The sequence below is a fragment of the Cherax quadricarinatus genome, chromosome 92, assembly GCF_038502225.1.
Source record: "Cherax quadricarinatus isolate ZL_2023a chromosome 92, ASM3850222v1, whole genome shotgun sequence".
Lineage (NCBI taxonomy): Eukaryota > Metazoa > Arthropoda > Malacostraca > Decapoda > Parastacidae > Cherax > Cherax quadricarinatus.
This window is the reverse complement of record NC_091383.1, coordinates 1,023,862-1,044,901: the sequence shown is the minus strand read 5'-3', so window position 1 is coordinate 1,044,901 and position 21,040 is coordinate 1,023,862. Positions and strand designations below refer to the sequence as shown.

Genomic DNA, 21,040 nt, shown 5'->3' with positions numbered 1-21,040 from the left:
ATGGTTGATTTTGGTTTCTTGTACAACCTGACCAGGTCGGTGATACGTACTCCACTTTCATACTTATCAATGATCTCTTTCTTCATTTCAATGGGTATTCTTACCCTTTGAGGTGTAGGGTTGGCACTAGAAGCTTTCTTGGGGCCCATGGTCACTTATTTTCCACAAACAGCACCGAAAACACTGTAATAATACGAAATATTCCGAGTGTATGCTTGAATGTTACCGCAGAGGCTGGCTGGTAAACAATGGGACGGGCGGCACATGTGAGGCTGGCTGAGGGCGCACATTGGACGCGTCTCGGACGAAGGTCGCTGAGCGGGTTTTTGTCCACTATGCGGGGCAAAATTTTAGCGAACAAAGCGTTCGCTATGCGGATTGTTCGCTATGCAAGGCGTTCGCTATGCGGGGGTCCACTGTACTTGCAACATCTGCCACGTTGCTCCCCTATCCACTCTATCATATGCCTTTTCTAAATCCATAAATGCAATAAAAACTTCCCTACCTTTATCTAAATACTGTTCACATATATGCTTCAAAGTAAACACTTGATCTACACATCCCCTACCCACTCTGAAACCTCCTTGCTCATCCGCAATCCTACATTCTGTCTTGCCTCTAATTCTTTCAATTATAACCCTACCGTACACTTTTCCTGGTATACTCAATAAACTTATTCCTCTATAATTTTTACAATCTCTTTTGTCCCCTTTCCCTTTATATAAAGGGACTATACATGCTCTCTGCCAATCCCTAGGTACCTTCCCCTCTTTCATACATTTATTAAACAAAAGTACCAACCACTCCAACACTATATCCCCCCCTGCTTTTAACATTTCTGTCATGATCCCATCAGTTCCAGCTGCTTTACCCCCTTTCATTCTACGTAATGCCTCGCGTACCTCCCCCACACTTACATTCTGCTCTTCTTCACTCCTAAAAGATGGTATACCTCCCTGACCAGTGCATGAAATTACTGCCTCCCTTTCTTCCTCAACATTTAAAAGTTCCTCAAAATATTCTCGCCATCTACCCAATACCTCCCTCTCCCCATCTACTAACTCCCCTACTCTGTTTTTAACTGACAAATCCATACTTTCCCTAGGCTTTCTTAACTTGTTTAACTCCAAAAATTTTTCTTATTTTCATTAAAATTTCTTGACAGTGCCTCTCCCACTCTATCATCTGCTCTCCTTTTGCACTCTCTCACTCTCTTCACCTTTCTTTTACTCTCCATATACTCTGCTCTTCTTATAACACTTCTGCTTTGTAAAAACCTCTCATAAGCTAACTTTTTCTCTTTTATCACACCCTTTACTTCATCATTCCACCAATCACTCCTCTTTCCTCCTGCCCCCACCCTCCTATAACCACAAACTTCTGCCCCACATTCTAATACTGCATTTTTAAAACTATTCCAACCCTCTTCAACCCCCCCACTACTCATCTTTGCACTAGCCCACCTTTCTGCCAACAGACGCTTATATCTCCCCCGAACTTCCTCCTCCCTTAGTTTATACACTTTCACCTCCCTCTTACTTGTTGTTGCCCGCACATAAAACCCGCACATAAAAGAAAGAAGCTTACGACGACGTTTCGGTCCGACTTTGACCATTTACAAAGTCACACTAACCGTCCTGCTCCACTTCTGGTTAGTGTGACTTTGTAAATGGTCCAAATCAGACCGAAACGTCGTTGTAAGATGGTTAATGAGAGGTGACTAGGTCACCCTACCTTACTGTGGTAACTCCTGCCAAGATGGTTAATGAGAGGTGACTAGGTCACCCTACCTTACTGCAGTAACTACTGCCAAGATGGTTACTGAGAGGTGACTAGGTCACCCTACCTTGGGAAATGACTGTTATGGTGCAATTTAATTAAAAACTGCAAATTGGTAGTGTTAGTAGCATAACAAATTAAGACAGAAATTGGTGATGATAATAGTGAATTAGTAATGTTTTATTTTTGTTAAAAATACTGAACAGTCGTCATACACCGCAACCCTGCAGCCTTGTCATTTTGAGATTTTTTTTTATAATTAACACATTGGCCGTTTCCCACCAAGGCAGGGTGATCCGAAAGAGAAGAAACACTTTCATCACCATTCACTCCATCACTGTCTTGCCATAAGTGTTCTGACACTACAGTTCAAAATCTGTAAAAAAAATCTGCAAATTTATTTGTTTTCCATATTTCCTGTTGGCTTTGGTGTAATTGTTTCTTTTACTAACCTGTGCCTCTTATTAATTAGAACTTGATTGTTCCAATATGCATACAGGTGTTCCTTTCTGTATGATGTAGAGGCATTTCAAGCCTCTGGCAGCTGTACTAAACTTATTCATCAGCACTTGATTATCTGGTCATGGACAAAGCTGTGGGGGGTGTTGGCCCCCCAGAACATCCGCCAGGTATACCTATACAAGGCTTCTTGACTTACAATAGCATTACGTCCCAACAAACTCATATGTCGAAAATACTATTGTAAGTCAAATATGGATATTTGATAAATAAATAAGTAAATATACAAATAATTACTGTAACTAAATACCAGTATTGAAAAGTACTAAATGAATACAAGTTAGGGACTTGATGCCTTCATGCTGGGTAATTGTCTTCAGTTTTATCTCCAAAATAATTGCTTTTGCACTATCGTAAAGTTGAAATATTGTAAGTCTAACCATCGTGAGTTGAGCACTTGTAATGAGAATCTTCAATATACAGAGTTGCATAAAGAAAGTTAGACCTGTACTGCACATGTGGAATTAAAAGTTACGTACATGAGGAACACTTGTGTAAGTGTTGTGTAAGTTTGTGATTTTAATACGTTTCATATATTTGGTATGTGTGTGTTCTTTATGTGTGATACTAACAGTCATTGTTCTTGTACTCTCAAGACTCTTCCTTATCAGGACTTCAAATAGAAGAGCTAGATGGTAACAGTGCACCAGGGGGTGGCAACGACACTCGTACTCCCCCGGGTATCAAACAGGAACCCCCGGATGACACTAGCCACGTGCTGCCCAGACCATCACTCTCCATCTCCACTACAGATATAAGTGGCAACTTGGCCACCACCACCACTCTAACAGTGCCTCAACCATCACTATCACTAACTGGCTTACAGGGGGCAGCTCAGATTTTAGCCGACGGACTGTCACCTAGAAAGAAGCCTAGGAAACAACAGCTGTGAGTTACCTAGGGATGTCATAATGTCTATTTTAACCTTTAGTGGAGGTGCACTGATGCTAGGAATGTGACCCAACCCTCCACTTTTGATCAAACCGATTGTCTCCAATTCCTTAGACACTGCATGACTCCTATAGGCGTAGCACTTACTCATAATTACAGAAGGGCCCTGCTTATACAGCAGGCTAGGTTCCAGGCTACTGCTGTAAAATGAAAATCGCTGCAATCTGAAAGCTTTTTTTTTTTCACTTTTTCATATGCATATAAAAGCCTGATAACATGTTTACAATATATATTAAGTGAGCAATAGAGCTAGGCCTTAAAAATGCTTATACAGTACACACATTACTTCTTCTTCTTTCAACAAACCGGCCGTATCCCACCGAGGTAGGGTGGCCCAAAAAGAAAAATAAAAGTTTCTCTTTTTAAATTTAGTAATTTATACATGAGAAGAGATTACTAGCCCCTTGCTCCCGGCATTTTAGTCGCCTCTTACAACACGCATGGCTTACGGAGGAAGAATTCTGTTCCACTTCCCCATGGAGATAAGAGGAAATAAACAAGAATAAGAACTAGAAAGAAAATAGCAGAAAACCCAGAGGGTTGTGTGTATATATATGCTTGTACATGTGTAGTGTGACCTAAGTGTAAGTAGAAGTAGCAAGACGTACCTGAAATCTTGCATGTTTATGAGACAGAAAAAAGGACACTAGCAGTCCAGCCATCATGTAAAACAATTCCACACATTACTTACCTTAAAATATTTTCATCCTTAGCTTATAGTGAGTAGGGAATATATTTGTAGGAAGTCTGAATAAATGAAGAATGAGTATAATTTAAATTATTATTATTATAATCAAAAAGAAGCGCTAAGCCACAAGGGCTATACAGCGGTATAATATAAAGCCACTGCATTAACAAAGTGCTTTAAAGCAGCGCCTGTCTGTATAGCATCAGTCACCTTTAACCCATTTCTTGTTGCATGTTGAAGTGTGAGTTTCAGGGCAGTTTTAGAGCTCTTAATAATAACTACTAATAGTATTTTTATTTAGCATTGGGAATTTGATTTTTTTCTTTTAAGATGAAATTTTTGAGGACTGAATTTTTAGCATTAGCATTTGTGTGTGAATGTGTGTGTACAAGTGTGTATATCTAGTGCTAGTGTTTATGTACGAGTGTGTATATCTAGTGCTAGTGTTTATGTACGAGTGTGTATATCTAGTGCTAGTGTTTATGTACGAGTGTGTATATCTAGTGCTAGTGTTTATGTACGAGTGTGTATATCTAGTGCTAGTGTTTATGTACGAGTGTGTATATCTAGTGCTAGTGTTTATGTACGAGTGTGTATATCTAGTGCTAGTGTTTATGTACGAGTGTGTATATCTAGTGCTAGTGTTTATGTACGAGTGTGTATATCTAGTGCTAGTGTTTATGTACGAGTGTGTATATCTAGTGCTAGTGTTTATGTACAAGTGTGTATATCTAGTGCTAGTGTTTATGTACGAGTGTGTATATCTAGTGCTAGTGTTTATGTACAAGTGTGTATATCTAGTGCTAGTGTTTATGTACGAGTGTGTATATCTAGTGCTAGTGTTTGTGTACAAGTGTGTGTATCTAGTGCTAGTGTTTATGTACGAGTGTGTATATCTAGTGCTAGTGTTTGTGTACAAGTGTGTATATCTAGTGCTAGTGTTTATGTACGAGTGTGTATATCTAGTGCTAGTGTTTATGTACAAGTGTGTATATCTAGTGCTAGTGTTTGTGTACGAGTGTGTATATCTAGTGTTAGTGTGTATGAGGGTATGTACCTGGTGTCAGTGTATAATTGCACATACTTTTATTGGCAAGAGTGCTGAACAACTTCATACATCTTAAGATCTTTGGGCTGTGAGGGCATATACAGAAACTTTACTTTTTTTAGTGTGCCTAAGTGTGTACCTAATATTGTGTGCTTAACCCTTTGACTGTCGCAAGCCCCTTTCTGAAACTGTCATTCTATGTCGCAAAATTTTTGGAGAAAAAAAAATTATCTTGTGAAATGATAGAGAATCTTTTCCCGATGGTAATGTGATCGAAAACTCACGGAATTACGCTCCCGCGAAGTTAGCGGTCTCAGCAACACATACGCATCGGCAATTTCTCCAACTTTGAGCCTTGTTTTTGGCCAATTCCATTGTTCCAGTTGACCAAACTCATAGCTATTTCTTTAGAACTCAATTTTTTCTATCAGTTGAGTACAAGAAACTGCCCATTTACCAATTTGAACTACCCAGTAAAGTGGTCAGAAATTGGCAATTTGGCCAATTTCACACATTAAAAAAGATGCCAATTTCAAAATAGGGTCCAGAATAAACAATGTAGACATTCTTGGCACTAAAATAACATATCCTCTGTTCATTAGTCATGTCTCCAGGCCCCTCTTATATTACTATTGCTTTCTATTTTGATTTTTTATTCATACAAATAATACAAAATTTACTGTTATGCAGGCTAATGCATTATTGTAAAAATGGTATAAATAATATCAGTGCACTAGTGAAAGAATATTAGACTCCCCAGTTGACGTGTATTAGACGTGTGGTGTGATTTCCTTACTCCTGAACATTTGTAAAAATCGAACATTTCCGCTACTTTGAGCTCACTTTCAAGGTCATTTTCATCATGAAACTAATCAAAATCATTTCTATTTCTGTAATATGTTTCCCATTTTATCACGTGAGACCATGAAAACGAGAATACAACGATAAATACTACACGAAAATTCACCTCAAAGTCGGCGTTTTAATCCAAAAAACGGTCATTTTTTTTTCTCATTATGCACTGCGTGCTGCAGGATTTTTTTTGTGGTGCACACTGACCACACAGACCCATTCTCTCACATATGGGCCTACCAGCTTTCTCCTGCTTGATTTGAAGCCGCTAGAATTTACGTGTATTAATACATCCGAAACAGTGGCGCGTAAGACATATATATTCGACCAAAACAGTCAAAGGGTTAAAAGTCCCAGGAGACAGAGCACTTCATACCTAGATGATGTAATGGGTATTTCCCAACACTAAAATGGGCATAGATGTCAGCCATAGTGGACTAGCAGGTATTGTCCCAAGACAGTCATATGCCACTCTTCTGGAAAGACTGTAATCCCATCTGGGCGATTATCCGGATTACCCTACTAACTTTCACAGTTGCTGTCTGGTTGAATCCTCTTATACAGAACTTTCCTTGTATGAATCTTAGTCCAGGCTTTGTCTCTGTAGATGCCTTCCTTTCCCATTACATTGTAAAATGCTCCAAACTTCAGAACACCCGTGACTTAACCTGATTCTTTTTTCTCCTCCCTCTTCCCTTTTCCTCTTTCTCCTTTGGGTTTTCTTTCTTCTGCCTTGGGTGTTTGGTCCATTATTATATATTTTCTCCTGCTGTGTTTTTGTTTCTACCCTTTGTGGGTCCCTAGCTCTTTCTATTGTTTCTTTTTCTTTGTTTTTGACTGACTCCACTACTATTACTACCTTTACCATTACCTCTCTTTTTACTTCTTTTCTACCCTTCTTGGCCTGTCCCTATCTGCTGGCCTATATATACTGCCTCCTTCTCTCCTTTCTGTTAGTGTGACTGTAAATGGTCCAAGTTGGACCAAAACGTCGTCGTAAGCTCCTCTCTCGTATATGAGGGTTATTTTTGTACAGGTGCTGTGTAAATAAGTACATCTTGCTTCCTTATTGTTGGGGGTTTAAACTTATTCACTTAGGTTATATGCTGGGTAATATTTTGTGACTGGATTCACAGAAACCAGTTAGCTGGACTTGAGTCCTGGAGGTGGGAAGTGCAGTGCCTGCACTCTAAAGGAGGGGTTTGAAATATTTTCTGTTTGGAGGGACATCTATACTGTCATATTTGCATGCCTCTGGCAAGACATTGATACTGTGAATAATGGTGAAAGTTTTTCTTTTTCAAGTCACCCTTCCTCAGCGGGAGATAGCTAGCATGTTAAAAAGTCATTCTGTATTCACCTTGAATTTTTTTTTACAGAATGGGTAATGAACTTCAGGAGGCTCGTTCCAGTGAGGATGACATGGATCATCCACCAGTCAAGAAAAATAAACGAGATTTAACTGAAGATAATCATGGTGTGTAACTGTTTAATGCATGATATGGTAATAGATCAATAATAAATAGCTTTAAGCGGTGTTTTGCCTGGTTAATACAGTAGATCGTCAGTTATTCAGGGTCCTCGGGGGTAAATTGGATTTTCAAAAACTGCTTGTTCATGGTATTTTTTATGGTACATTTATATGGCATATTACTTTTTCACATTATCTGTTTTGGTGCTTGATTGGACAAGACTTTCAGATAACATTGAATACCAAATATAACCAATCATAAAATAACAAATTTTTTCTTTGAGAGTAGTGATAATCTTAATCAAAAGCTCTGCAATCTCTTGTGATAATATTTAGACCATAATGTTTTTAAAAATTCATTTGTGAAGAAAATCCTGAAAGGGGCTTAATTAAGTTAGGGCTCAAACACTACTTGAATGAATTCCGTTGTATGAACAGTAGTCTTTATTTACTTTCCAGAGGCTGGAAAAATTGCACAAATTAAGTCGTAACTCTCGACCCAGTAAGAGATTTTTCCTGAGATATTGCGAGACAAATTACAAGGTCACAGCTGTGTGGCATGCTATTATACCTTGCAATGTTGCAATTTTGTTTAGTGAACAGAGGATCAAACCTTCACCACTCCTTGTGCTGATTACCCCGTATGGGGTTAATGCCTCGTAAGATACAATACAGCCTCTCCTTACTTAACGACAGAGTTCCGTTCCTAAGGCCACGTTGGTCAACGAATTTGTCGCTAAGCGAGGAGCACGCTATAAGGGTTTGTGTTAACCATCTCTGATATTGTTTTAATGTCAGTGGCTAACGCGACGGTCTGGAGTTTTGAGACTCTTTGACCGCGGGTTCAAATCCCGTCCGTGGTATGGTTTGTTTGCAATCGTGTCATTACGATTTCGTGAGTCACGTTTTAATGTCACCTTTGCATCATATATAACATTTCTGGTACATTTTTAAATGTTTATACAGTAGTGTACTATATATTGTAATAAACAGAATAGAGGAAATCAGCTCTAATATACATTATTTAGGTATGCATACTAGTCAGAGAGCCCGTCGTAAGCCAAGTCGCCGGTAAGCGAGTACATCGCTAAGTATATTCAGTGTGTATTCCATGTTGTAATTAGTGAATCTTTTTTTCCTTTTTTTTTTTTTTTTTTTTTTAACAAACTGGCCGTATCATGAGACAAAAATGGACACCAGCAATCCTACCATTGTGTAAAACAATTACAGGCTTTCGTTTTACACTCACTTGGCAGGACGGTAGTACCTCCCTGGGTGGTTGCTGTTTACCAACCTACTACCTAAAAAGCTCCTTTATTAGTGAAATACCATGATATAGGGAGTTTAAATTATATGTACTAGTAGTTTCTTCAGCACTTCCTACACTTCTGCTTCTATCAACAGGTGTATGATTAAGGTCATCAGTATTTTAATATGCAATTACCTGTTTTTAATTGTGTTTGCAGGAGTGACAGGAACTCTACTGGCTTAACTTCCAGCCTGTAGAAATGATCTCTTTTTCAATCCCTGGCAGGAAAAGATGTCTCCTAGCTGATTAAATAGACATAGCAATAATGACTCTAGCTAGAATCAGGTAGGAAGGAAAGCAGGGTAAGGGTCATCCAAGGAAAAGTTGGAGGGAGGAGGGAAAGGAAGATTTGTGTGTGAGGGACTTAGCGTACATGAGTGTGTTAAGAAAGAGTGGAGGCAAATCGTTTTTATGAATTGAGCTGTCAGTGTGAGCAAGGTAATGTTTATGAAGGGATTCAAGGAAACCAGTTAGCCGGACTTGAGTCCTGGAGGTGGGAAGTACAGTGCCTGCACTCTGAAGGATTGGTGGAGAGATGTTTCAATTTTTGAACTATGGTATCTGCATGCCTCTGGCAAGACAGCAATGGAGTGAGTGATAATAAAATGGTTTCTTATTGTTTGGGTCACCTTGCCTTGATGGGAAATGGCCTTTGTGTTAAAAAAAAAAATGGTAAAATTAGTATTGCCATAGTTGTTTACTTCTGCTCAGGGTTTCAAAAAATAGATCATGGAAGTTAGTCCAGAGTTCCTTGTCTCTTCCCTGAAACAAATAATTACTGGTAAGTAATTACTTTCAAACCAGGGAACAGGTGAGGTTTGAATTAATGGCAAGTGAGTTGTAAAACTTGAAAGGTGAGAGTGTTAACCACTGGCTGTGGTTAACACACTTGTAAAACTTGAAAGGTGAGAGTTAACCACTGGCTGTGGTTAACACACTTGTAAAACTTGAAAGGTGAGAGTGTTAACCACTGGCTGTGGTTAACACACTTGTAAAACTTGAAAGGTGAGAGTGTTAACCACTGGCTGTGGTTAACACACTTGTAAAACTTGAAAGGTGAGAGTTAACCACTGGCTGTGGTTAACACACTTGTAAAACTTGAAAGGTGAGAGTGTTAACCACTGGCTGTGGTTAACACACTTGTAAAACTTGAAAGGTGAGAGTGTTAACCACTGGCTGTGGTTAACACACTTGTAAAACTTGAAAGGTGAGAGTTAACCACTGGCTGTGGTTAACACACTTGTAAAACTTGAAAGGTGAGAGTGTTAACCACTGGCTGTGGTTAACACACTTGTAAAACTTGAAAGGTGAGAGTGTTAACCACTGGCTGTGGTTAACACACTTGTAAAACTTGAAAGGTGAGAGTTAACCACTGGCTGTGGTTAACACACTTGTAAAACTTGAAAGGTGAGAGTGTTAACCACTGGCTGTGGTTAACACACTTGTAAAACTTGAAAGGTGAGAGTGTTAACCACTGGCTGTGGTTAACACACTTGTAAAACTTGAAAGGTGAGAGTTAACCACTGGCTGTGGTTAACACACTTGTAAAACTTGAAAGGTGAGAGTGTTAACCACTGGCTGTGGTTAACACACTTGTAAAACTTGAAAGGTGAGAGTGTTAACCACTGGCTGTGGTTAACACACTTGTAAAACTTGAAAGGTGAGTGTGTTAACCACTGGCTGTGGTTAACACACTTGTAAAACTTGAAAGGTGAGTGTGTTAACCACTGGCTGTGGTTAACACACTTGTAAAACTTGAAAGGTGAGTGTTAACCACTGGCTGTGGTTAACACACTTGTAAAACTTGAAAGGTGAGTGTTAACCACTGGCTGTGGTTAACACACTTGTAAAACTTGAAAGGTGAGTGTGTTAACCACTGGCTGTGGTTAACACACTTGTAAAACTTGAAAGGTGAGTGTGTTAACCACTGGCTGTGGTTAACACACTTGTAAAACTTGAAAGGTGAGTGTGTTAACCACTGGCTGTGGTTAACACACTTGTAAAACTTGAAAGGTGAGTGTGTTAACCACTGGCTGTGGTTAACACACTTGTAAAACTTGAAAGGTGAGTGTGTTAACCACTGGCTGTGGTTAACACACTTGTAAAACTTGAAAGGTGAGTGTGTTAACCACTGGCTGTGGTTAACACACTTGTAAAACTTGAAAGGTGAGTGTGTTAACCACTGGCTGTGGTTAACACACTTGTAAAACTTGAAAGGTGAGTGTGTTAACCACTGGCTGTGGTTAACACACTTGTAAAACTTGAAAGGTGAGTGTGTTAACCACTGGCTGTGGTTAACACACTTGTAAAACTTGAAAGGTGAGTGTGTTAACCACTGGCTGTGGTTAACACACTTGTAAAACTTGAAAGGTGAGTGTGTTAACCACTGGCTGTGGTTAACACACTTGTAAAACTTGAAAGGTGAGAGTGTTAACCACTGGCTGTGGTTAACACACTTGTAAAACTTGAAAGGTGAGAGTGTTAACCACTGGCTGTGGTTAACACACTTGTAAAACTTGAAAGGTGAGTGTGTTAACCACTGGCTGTGGTTAACACACTTGTAAAACTTGAAAGGTGAGAGTGTTAACCACTGGCTGTGGTTAACACACTTGTAAAACTTGAAAGGTGAGTGTGTTAACCACTGGCTGTGGTTAACACACTTGTAAAACTTGAAAGGTGAGTGTGTTAACCACTGGCTGTGGTTAACACACTTGTAAAACTTGAAAGGTGAGAGTGTTAACCACTGGCTGTGGTTAACACACTTGTAAAACTTGAAAGGTGAGTGTGTTAACCACTGGCTGTGGTTAACACACTTGTAAAACTTGAAAGGTGAGAGTGTTAACCACTGGCTGTGGTTAACACACTTGTAAAACTTGAAAGGTGAGAGTGTTAACCACTGGCTGTGGTTAACACACTTGTAAAACTTGAAAGGTGAGAGTGTTAACCACTGGCTGTGGTTAACACACTTGTAAAACTTGAAAGGTGAGAGTATTAACCACTGGCTGTGGTTAACACACTTGTAAAACTTGAAAGGTGAGAGTGTTAACCACTGGCTGTGGTTAACACACTTGTAAAACTTGAAAGGTGAGAGTGTTAACCACTGGCTCGGTTAACACACTTGTAAAACTTGAAAGGTGAGAGTGTTAACCACTGGCTGTGGTTAACACACTTGTAAAACTTGAAAGGTGAGAGTGTTAACCACTGGCTGTGGTTAACACACTTGTAAAACTTGAAAGGTGAGAGTGTTAACCACTGGCTGTGGTTAACACACTTGTAAAACTTGAAAGGTGAGAGTGTTAACCACTGGCTGTGGTTAACACACTTGTAAAACTTGAAAGGTGAGTGTGTTAACCACTGGCTGTGGTTAACACACTTGTAAAACTTGAAAGGTGAGAGTGTTAACCACTGGCTGTGGTTAACACACTTGTAAAACTTGAAAGGTGAGAGTGTTAACCACTGGCTGTGGTTAACACACTTGTAAAACTTGAAAGGTGAGTGTGTTAACCACTGGCTGTGGTTAACACACTTGTAAAACTTGAAAGGTGAGTGTTAACCACTGGCTGTGGTTAACACACTTGTAAAACTTGAAAGGTGAGTGTTAACCACTGGCTGTGGTTAACACACTTGTAAAACTTGAAAGGTGAGTGTGTTAACCACGCTGTGGTTAACACTCTGACCTGGAGTTTTAGGACATAATTTCCATGGGTTCAAACTCCACCAATTCTGTGGTTTGCATTTATGTTATGATTTCATGAGTTATATACTTTCAGTGTATAACATCAATACCTAACTCATGTGCTCTATCTATTCTGGGAGAGAGAGGGGCTGTGTTCCTAATCCATTTTATGCCGAGAAGGTCATGTTTTTGAGGTTAAAACTCTGAGAGGGATGCCATGATGCTGGTGAATGGATCTTGATTCAGGGAACTGGAGCTGCCCTTCACCTCCTCAAATTCATATTGTATTTCCCAGGTGCTGTATGACACTTGTGGGTTTAGTGCTACCTCATGACCAAAAATCCATTTTTCAGATTTGGAAGGAAGTGATGAGGAAGGTGGTGGTGGTTGGTCTGAGCCAGGTGGTGGTAGCAGTGGTGGTAGTTGTGGTGGAGGAGGCAGTGGTGGCAATGCACTCAGTGCCACCGTTGTCCTCACCAACCGTCCGACAATGTCGCTCTTGAGCACTTTCCGGCAAACGTGGAAACCCAGGCACAACCACTTTGTTAGACACACTGATGTTAAACCTAAAGATGAGAAGAGGATGACAGTTAATGAAATTGCAAACCAGAAGATGGCTCTTCAGAGAGTGAATGGATGGAAGGTAAGACATTATGTATAGTAGTTATGTAAGAAGGCCGGACTTGAGTCTTGGAGATGGGACGTATAGTGTCTCCACTCTGAAGGAGGGGTATTAATATTGCCATTTTATAACTGTAGTGTAAGTGTGCCTCTGGCAAGACAGTGATGGAGTGAATGATGAAAGTTTTTCTTTTTTGGGCCACCCTGCCTTGGTGGGAAACTGCCTATGTGTTAATAAAAAAAAAAAACTAAAAAAAGTTATGTAAGAAGATACAGCAGTATTGTAGTAGGCTCGTAGTCAGCCACTGGTTAGGGAGGTACTGGTGTTCCATTGTGGTGGATGGGTTGCAGGCCTATTTCACTTGTACTCATTTCATTCAGGTCATCAGCACTTTATTTTGCATAGTGAGAATTTTCAGTACGTTATATAAACCACATTACCTCCCTAAAAGTACTGTTACAGTAGGTTAACTTGACCTAAGATTCACTCTTCTTGGGGGAGCCAGCAGATAACTTCTTGAGCACCTTGACTGAGTCTTGGTCTTGTTCCAACTAGACTATGGGAGCTGGTATTTATGTTTCTGCAGCTGTTCTTTCTGAGGCTCACTGTTTATTCATTATAGAAGATATTATTTGGAATTAAAGCTCCAGAGGGTTAATAGCCCAGAAAAACCCAAGAAAGCAGGGTGACCTAAAAAGGAAAACAAAAGTTCTCCTTTTTAAATTTAGTAATGTATACAGGAGGGGTTACTAGTCCCTTGCTCCTGACATTTTAGCTGCCATTTGTGACATGCATGGCTTGTGGAGGAAGAATTCTTTTCCACTTTCCCATGGAGATAGAAAATAAAGAAAGAAGAGCTATTGAGAAAATAGAAGAAAACCCAGGTGGGTGTGTAAATACATATCCATGCACAGTACATGCATGTGTAGTGTGACCTAAGTGCAAGTAGAAGTAGCAAGACGTACTTGGTATCCCACGTGTTTATGACTGGAAAAAGAAAAACGCCAGGAATTCTACCATTATGTAAAACAATTACAGGTTTCCATTGGCAGGATGGTAGTACCTCCCTGGGTTGTTGCTGTCTACCAACCTAGGAAGAAAGCTAAATAGTTTGGAATATTTCAGTTGTGATTTTTTTTAATGTATCTTCATGCTACAACCCACAGTAGTCTACTAACTCTCAGGTACCTAATTACTAGGTACCTAAGTAGCCATCTCTATATTATCCAATCTGCTTAATACATGTATTAGATAATCCACGAACATGGAAGCCCTTTAATTCGTAGAGAATTAAAGGGCTTCTATGTATTTAAGCTTAATGGTTGGTTAGAGCTTTGTATCCATTATGTTACAATGTGACAGCTTTTAATCTTGGTTTGACAGATCGTTCACTTATCAGGACAAGTAGATGATCTGGTGGAACTTGAAGCTGAAGTAGTTGATCGCCTTCACATGCTCCTCGGCTCATTAGAGAAGAGAACTCATCCACGAAAACCATACAAGGTATAAATAACTACATTTTGTTTTCTCCTAAGACACTTGAACTTTAGTTATATGTATAACCATAATTTTTCCCTAAATTACAGTAACTTTTGTACAAAACTTTGGGGTAATAGGGATGACTATCAGAATCATCTAATTTGTGGGAAAGTTCCCTTTATGGGGGATGGGTGCCTTGATGCTAGTAAAAGTGCTTTTGATCTAAGGAATTGGAGCTACTCTCCCCTTCAGATTAAACCTAATAACCACCTATTCCCTAGGTGAACTGTGACCACTACAAGTTTAGCAATTCTTTACAAATATAATTGAGGACTGAGGCTTATAATGCTCTGAAGAATAATACCGAAGTCAAGCTAAGATTTCAGAAGGGACGAGCATAAAAATTTTATAAGATAGTAATTAAATGAGCAGTGATGTTACCTTTGGGGTCTCCCTTATATAAGACTATCTGGTTGGGGAAATAATTCTTCAGAGGCGAGCCTTGGGTTTATTGTAGAAACAAGTACAGGCTGTGTGTTGTAATGCTAGGCCAGCCGGCCTGATGATGATTATTATTATCGTGGGGGAGTGCTAAACCCATGAGGATTATACAGCGCTTGAGGGGGGGGGAACTCAAGGTAGAACTGGGCCCACCCAGATGGCAGCACAAGGCCTATGCTGCGTGGCATGAAATATGCAGCCAAACAGCTCTTACACCCTACCTTGGAGGGAGTAATATCTGCTTTGCATGGGGAGGCGAGTTCCAGCTCCTGGTTATATTTTAACTTTCAACTTATTGATGTGACTGAGCCAGGATGTTGTACAGTATATTTTTGAACCTCCCTGTATGGAGTGCACTTCCTGATGGTGCTCTCTATTTGGATTTATAATTTCAACTATTTCTTCATGTGCATTGAACTTGATTTTATATAGATTTTTTTTGTATTCTTTTCACATTTTAACCCATAATTTCTCCAGTGTGAAAATTACTTACTCATTTTTTCAAAAATCATTTACAAAATTTACACTGCTGATTCTGCAGTTTATTAGGTTATTTCCTGATCTGTTCATATGTACGTATATTTTTTTCAGGATTTTGAGAAAGATGTTAACAGATTGTCTGAGCTTGTAAAGGCCAACATTCAACGCTCAAAAATCATTAAGGACCAGATGTCTGAAGCAAGATCACAGATGAACAAACTGTTCGACCATAAAGGCAAGATTGTCGATATTATGACTAAATATAGCAGTAAGAGGAGTGTCCGGAAGAAAGAAAAGAGTTAATTTGTATTGTGTGTTGACGACGTTACTTGAAGTTTGGTATGTATTGTTATAAAAGTATTTTTCTTTCTTAAACAGTCAACTATATTAACACTTAACAGTACACCATGATCAGAATAAAATAGGAAAGTTCATTTTGATGTGCTATACCTGTGACAGACATGTCTTAGAGACATCAGAACAGTACAGGGAGAAGGTTGCAACTTGCTAACACCCATACTTTTGAACATGATTAAAAAATATTTAATATATAGTCATTCTGGGACTGCCAGTGTGCAGTAATGAACAAGTGGTGCATCCATTATTTGTACAGTAATTTTCCTTTGGAAAATGGGATCTGATTTATGAAAAACTTATTTGTAACTTGTATCATCAGGAATGTGACATGATGATTACCTGAAACCAAGAACCCAATTCATTCTTAGGTTAGAACACCAGTGCAACGTGTTCATGTACTGGAACACCAGGAACGTAATTCATTCATGTGGTAAAACACTAGAAGTGCAACTTGTATATTGGGCATCTCATTAATTATGTAAAAGTTAACCCATTACTCTTAGATTACCTTTACTAGATTAGATATAAGCATCCAGATGTTCACTCGGCAGGTCCTCAGCTTACAAAAAGCGTGCTCCTGATTTTTCAACTTGAAACATGTTTGTGTAGAAAATAACTGTACAGAGAATGTTTCACACATTTCTACTGTAGCTTGGCAGTTAAAAAACTTGAATTGGTCACTAAGTGCTGTATTTATGAGTGTGGATGTTTGTAATTTGAGGTGTTTATAACCTAGAGACCTGTATGGCCAATGCCAAGTATTTATTTACTTTGTGGTAAGATAGTTATGTTAATTTTTCAAATTACTGAACTTCAGAACCCTCTTATATTGTATCGTTTAGAGACATGTATAAATATAGTTTTTATATGTCATGCATTTTAATCAGTCAAACAAGCTGAACTGCCCAAAAATAGATTTTTGGAAAATTTATTTTGTGTATCGATATATTTTTGTGAGTAAACATTGTATACAACTTTAATTAGCCTTGCCTAAAGTACCTGTAATATAGTTTGTTATTCAACCTATTTTAGGGCAGCTTCAATTTAATATTTAACGTAAATAGGTTTGTGATTATGCAGAAATGCAGTAAAGAATTGGTTTGTTTAGCAAAGCAACTGTTGCTCTATAAGCCAAGTCTGCAAGCTCTTCCTTAAGGTTTGGCTTACAGAAGTTCCTGGTTAGTGCTCACAGTTGGTTCTGTTAAGTGAAAGAAAATGAGAATTATCCCATAGATGTAAAATTCACAAATGGCCTTCATAGATCTTAGACTCAGAAAATGTGATGCAAAAAAAAAAAAATAATTGACGCTGTTTTTTAATTTACATTCAGTTAACAATGTTAATGTATAAAATTGCATGTGGAGTGCAAGACCTGGCTGGGCAGTGAGATGTGTATGTCCAACACAAGCATACGTATGTATACACTTCTCACAACGTGTTTCAACTCCACCAGAACATTTAAAATTAGGAATTAAAGTTTAATAGTGTAAACACTACGTAAAGAACATAATGAGAACTATCTTGTTAAAAATATGTAACAAGCCACAAAGTACGGCATCTTGTAGATGCAGATGCCATTGGCCATTTTCTAATTGAGAACAGGTTGTAGTAATCCTCCAAAATAACTGTTTTAATAGTAATTTTTAAGCATTTTTATTTTCTCATAAGTTATCTTTTTGTTAATGTTTTGGTGTTATTTATTATTAGTATTATTGAACAGATTAAGTGGCCAAAGGCTACCTCTTCCAACTCAAGTACAAGTTTCTTTTTATATTGTACATAAACTATTGTTTGCAGTGCAAACCTGTAGCTTCAAGCTTGCGTATCTGGGCATGTGTAGTTCATGTTCTTAATGTAAGAACTTAGTGTTCTCAGTTGGCTTATGTTTTTAAAGTTTGATATTTGGGAACTGTTATATATGCAAAAACTTTTTGCTTGATAGAAGGGAAGAAAACCTTAGTAAGAGAAATTGTAAAAAACTAATTCAGAACTAACCCATTTAAGGCTTCCTGGTCCCATCAGGGTATATCCTGACATTTAAAGAATAAAGGCACAATACTGTGACTGGAACAGTACACAAATAATGCGCACATAGAAGTTATTTGTGTACTGACATTTAATTCCAAGTAATATTGTGAAAAGGTATTGTATTTGTCTAAGCAAGAATGAGATAGAATATTGCCAACAAGTATGAAGACAAAATTGCAGAACAAGCTTTTATTGAGACAGTGTTTTGTCTTGTACATGTTACAAATTGCACACACAAAAGGTGTTGCCTGCATACACTTGGCAAATGATAATTTTAAATGTCTTGTATGGCTGCTGTGTAGGTGTCCAAATCCCAGGCAAACGTTGGTTGCAAGCTTGGTTGAAAAGGCCCAGTCTGCAGGTGTTGGCTGTCTGATAGAATTTTGTGCTCAAACAATAAGAGCTATTAAGGCTGAGAATGTTAATTTTTAAGAAAAAATTACTGTTAATCTTTCCACCACTATACTGAGAAGCAAAATGAAAATGAATTCCTGGAAGAGAACGTGTTTTTGGCAAGGGTGGCATTTACCAAGTTTGTGCAGCGAATGACATGTATATTCTTGGAGAGTAAGGTGGAAGGAGGTTAGTAGAGGTGAGGTATCTTGTAGACATTGGTCTCCTGAGCCTTAATGATTAAAATGTAACAAATCAGCGAGGACAAATGCAATGGTTTAACTGGCCAGTACATCTTTGTCCCCTAATCAAATGTTGATAACTGTCTACATAATGTGTGATTTTATTCAGTGTAATTTCATATACTAAGTGCTGCTTTTCAATGTCTGGTCCTGTTTATTTCCTGGAGTTTGGTTCTTTAGCATACAATAAGGTGTGACTGTCTTGGCATGACAAGGTGCCAAACTCATCATGGAGCTTCACCCCAGGATAGGCTGTGGAGTCCTCAGTCACAGCTATATCATAAGTAAGGAAAGGGACAAGTCCAGATGTTGAGAAGCACCAATCATTGATACACAGAATGCCATTAAACAAAACTAAAGTGCTTTTAGCTTGGCAAAACCTCTGGCACACATTACATACAGTTCAGTGACCATTATTATTATAAGCAAGGGGAAAGTGCTAAACCCATAGGATTATACAGCACCTGTGGGGGGGTGGAAGGTATTCAGGCTCAATTCAGGGAACTGAAGCACAGATCCAATTCCCTAGATCAAGAGCCCCTTGCCAGCATCATGGAACCTCCCTTGAGGGGATCAGTGACCTCCCTTCAAGGGAGGTTCCTTGACATTGGCAAGGGGCTCTTGATCTAGGGAATTGGATCGGTGCTCCATTCCCCCCCTCCCCCCCACCATATGCACTGTATAATCCTATGGGTTTAGCACTCTCCTGTGATAAGTGACCAATAGACCTGCAACCTTGCTCCTCTGACTTCTGATTTTTTACACTTTAAGGCTTCCAGCTCTGGCAAGTACAACTCTACTCACCTGCTCTGACCTTGCATTCCCATATATACGAGGTTCTATCAATTAGTTCCCATACTTGTACATGTATTTGTGGTGGCACAGAGCATTCTGTGCAGAGAACTCCTATGTAAAGGCAAATTTGTGTGGTCAGATAGACATTTCTTATCATATCTTTTATTTTTAACAGTTTTTACAAGAAAGAACACTGCATGTGTGTGAAATTCCGTTTTAAATTCAGTAAAACTGCTACTGTAACTCAGTGCTGGATAAAATGCTTTGCATGTTTTTTTTAGATTATGTATTAAAATTAAAACCAAATGCTAAACCCACAAGGGTTCAGTGTAGGGCAAACTTTAGTTGATAAATGCTTTGGTCAGCCATCAAGATAAGATGTCAGCATTGAAAAAGAAAGGAAGGCTATTTATGAAGATTATAAGAATATTTAGGACATTGCAAGTGATGTAGGAATTTTTTATGGGTCATGTCAAAAAGTATTTTGACTGGAAATTTGTGGCGAGTGACTGAGAAATTCGTGCCCCACTTGCTGACTCAAGACCAGAACAACAATCGTTTTCTAGCCAAAAACACTTCAGTCATCCCCCACCCTCCCTGATTCCCAGAAATAAAAATGGTACGGGGGGGCAGCGTTTTAATGAAGTACAAGCAGAATCTCAGGCTGTGCTAGATGCTGTTTGGAAAGAAAAGTTTAAAGAAGTGACAGTGGCACTAGTATTGTATAGCCTACCAAGGAGAGTACTTCAACTAGGATTAGGCAAGTCTGTGCATTTCTCTTGCAGCAGTCTAGGCTCTTTTTGATAGCACCTCGTATATCTTCCAATATGTGTGTGTGTTAACTTGTAACTTATGTTCAACTTAATTGAGCTCTTCCCATAGCAAAACAGTCTCTATAAAAGCTTGTCTGTCTTGATGATTAAGCAAGCTAGACATAGGGTGTTAATCTTACTTTTTAGCATTAGCTCTGAACCATGTACATGTGTAAATGTTACCAACTGAGCTAAATATATTGAAGATTTTGCCCATGAGATGTCATTGTACTAAAGTATTAGTCACTGTCATGGCTGCAACAATTCACTCTTAACCCACATGGTCTGTGCTGGAGCCTAATTAAGCCATGTCTTGTGGTCCAAGACAGACTGAAGTGTTGCCTGAAGCTTCCTCTCAAAATTGTGGACTAATTGTTAAATGACAAATACTCTGAGTGATTGCCTATTCAAGTTTGCAGGGAGCAAGTTCCAGCTCTTGTGTATATATATGCAAGAAAAACCTAGTGCACATCAGTGTATAGTTGTATATGTTTTAAGTATACATGTTTATATATACATGTGTATGTAATAGTACATACAGTATCTGTACATATGTATATATATAAGTGAAAAATTCACAAAACTGACATATAAACATTGCTGCATGTAATGTATATACATACACCTTTTTTTGTATATATTTCTCCAGAATTTTATAAGAAAAATGCCTCAGACCTTCCATATATCTACAAGGCAAATCTATTGTAGACTATAAATTTGTAAATAAAATGGCTGTAAAACCACAAAAATTGTACAAATATATAATAGCAATATAATAAACTACAGTCCTTTAATGTGTTTTCTCTTAAAAAACCATCTTGTATTCCTTTCAAAGCAATGAATAGGGTATCTAATGGCTGACAGGCCTCTTATAATGAAGTGCCACTACTTGTCATCTATTTCCATAATTTAACATTGTGAAATTTACTGTGTTGTATCTTGTGATAATCATCCTGGGGGGGGGGGGGGGGCTGAAATTTTAGCAAGCACAAGACGAGCCAGGTTGTGGGAGTAGGAAAACTTTCAGAACTCGTCAGT

At 38.6% G+C, this 21,040-nt stretch overlaps 1 protein-coding gene across 2 annotated transcripts in view; it reads left to right on the top strand.

The window, feature by feature from the left end:
- Sap130 (Sin3A-associated protein 130) overlaps positions 1-20,796 on the top strand; it is a 55,858-nt gene extending 35,062 nt beyond the window's left edge. Inside the window, exons 14-18 of one of the 2 annotated variants that reach the window (XM_053790586.2) lie at positions 2,910-3,186; positions 7,217-7,314; positions 12,647-12,936; positions 14,299-14,418; positions 15,487-20,796. In XM_053790586.2, coding sequence (XP_053646561.1) covers positions 2,910-3,186; positions 7,217-7,314; positions 12,647-12,936; positions 14,299-14,418; positions 15,487-15,678 — 977 coding nt within the window. In that variant the 3' untranslated portion in view covers positions 15,679-20,796. Of the gene's footprint in view, positions 1-2,894; positions 3,187-7,216; positions 7,315-12,646; positions 12,937-14,298; positions 14,419-15,486 lie in introns of both variants that reach the window. The other variant, XM_053790585.2, reaches the window with a different exon arrangement.
- Positions 20,797-21,040: the final 244 nt, after the last annotated feature.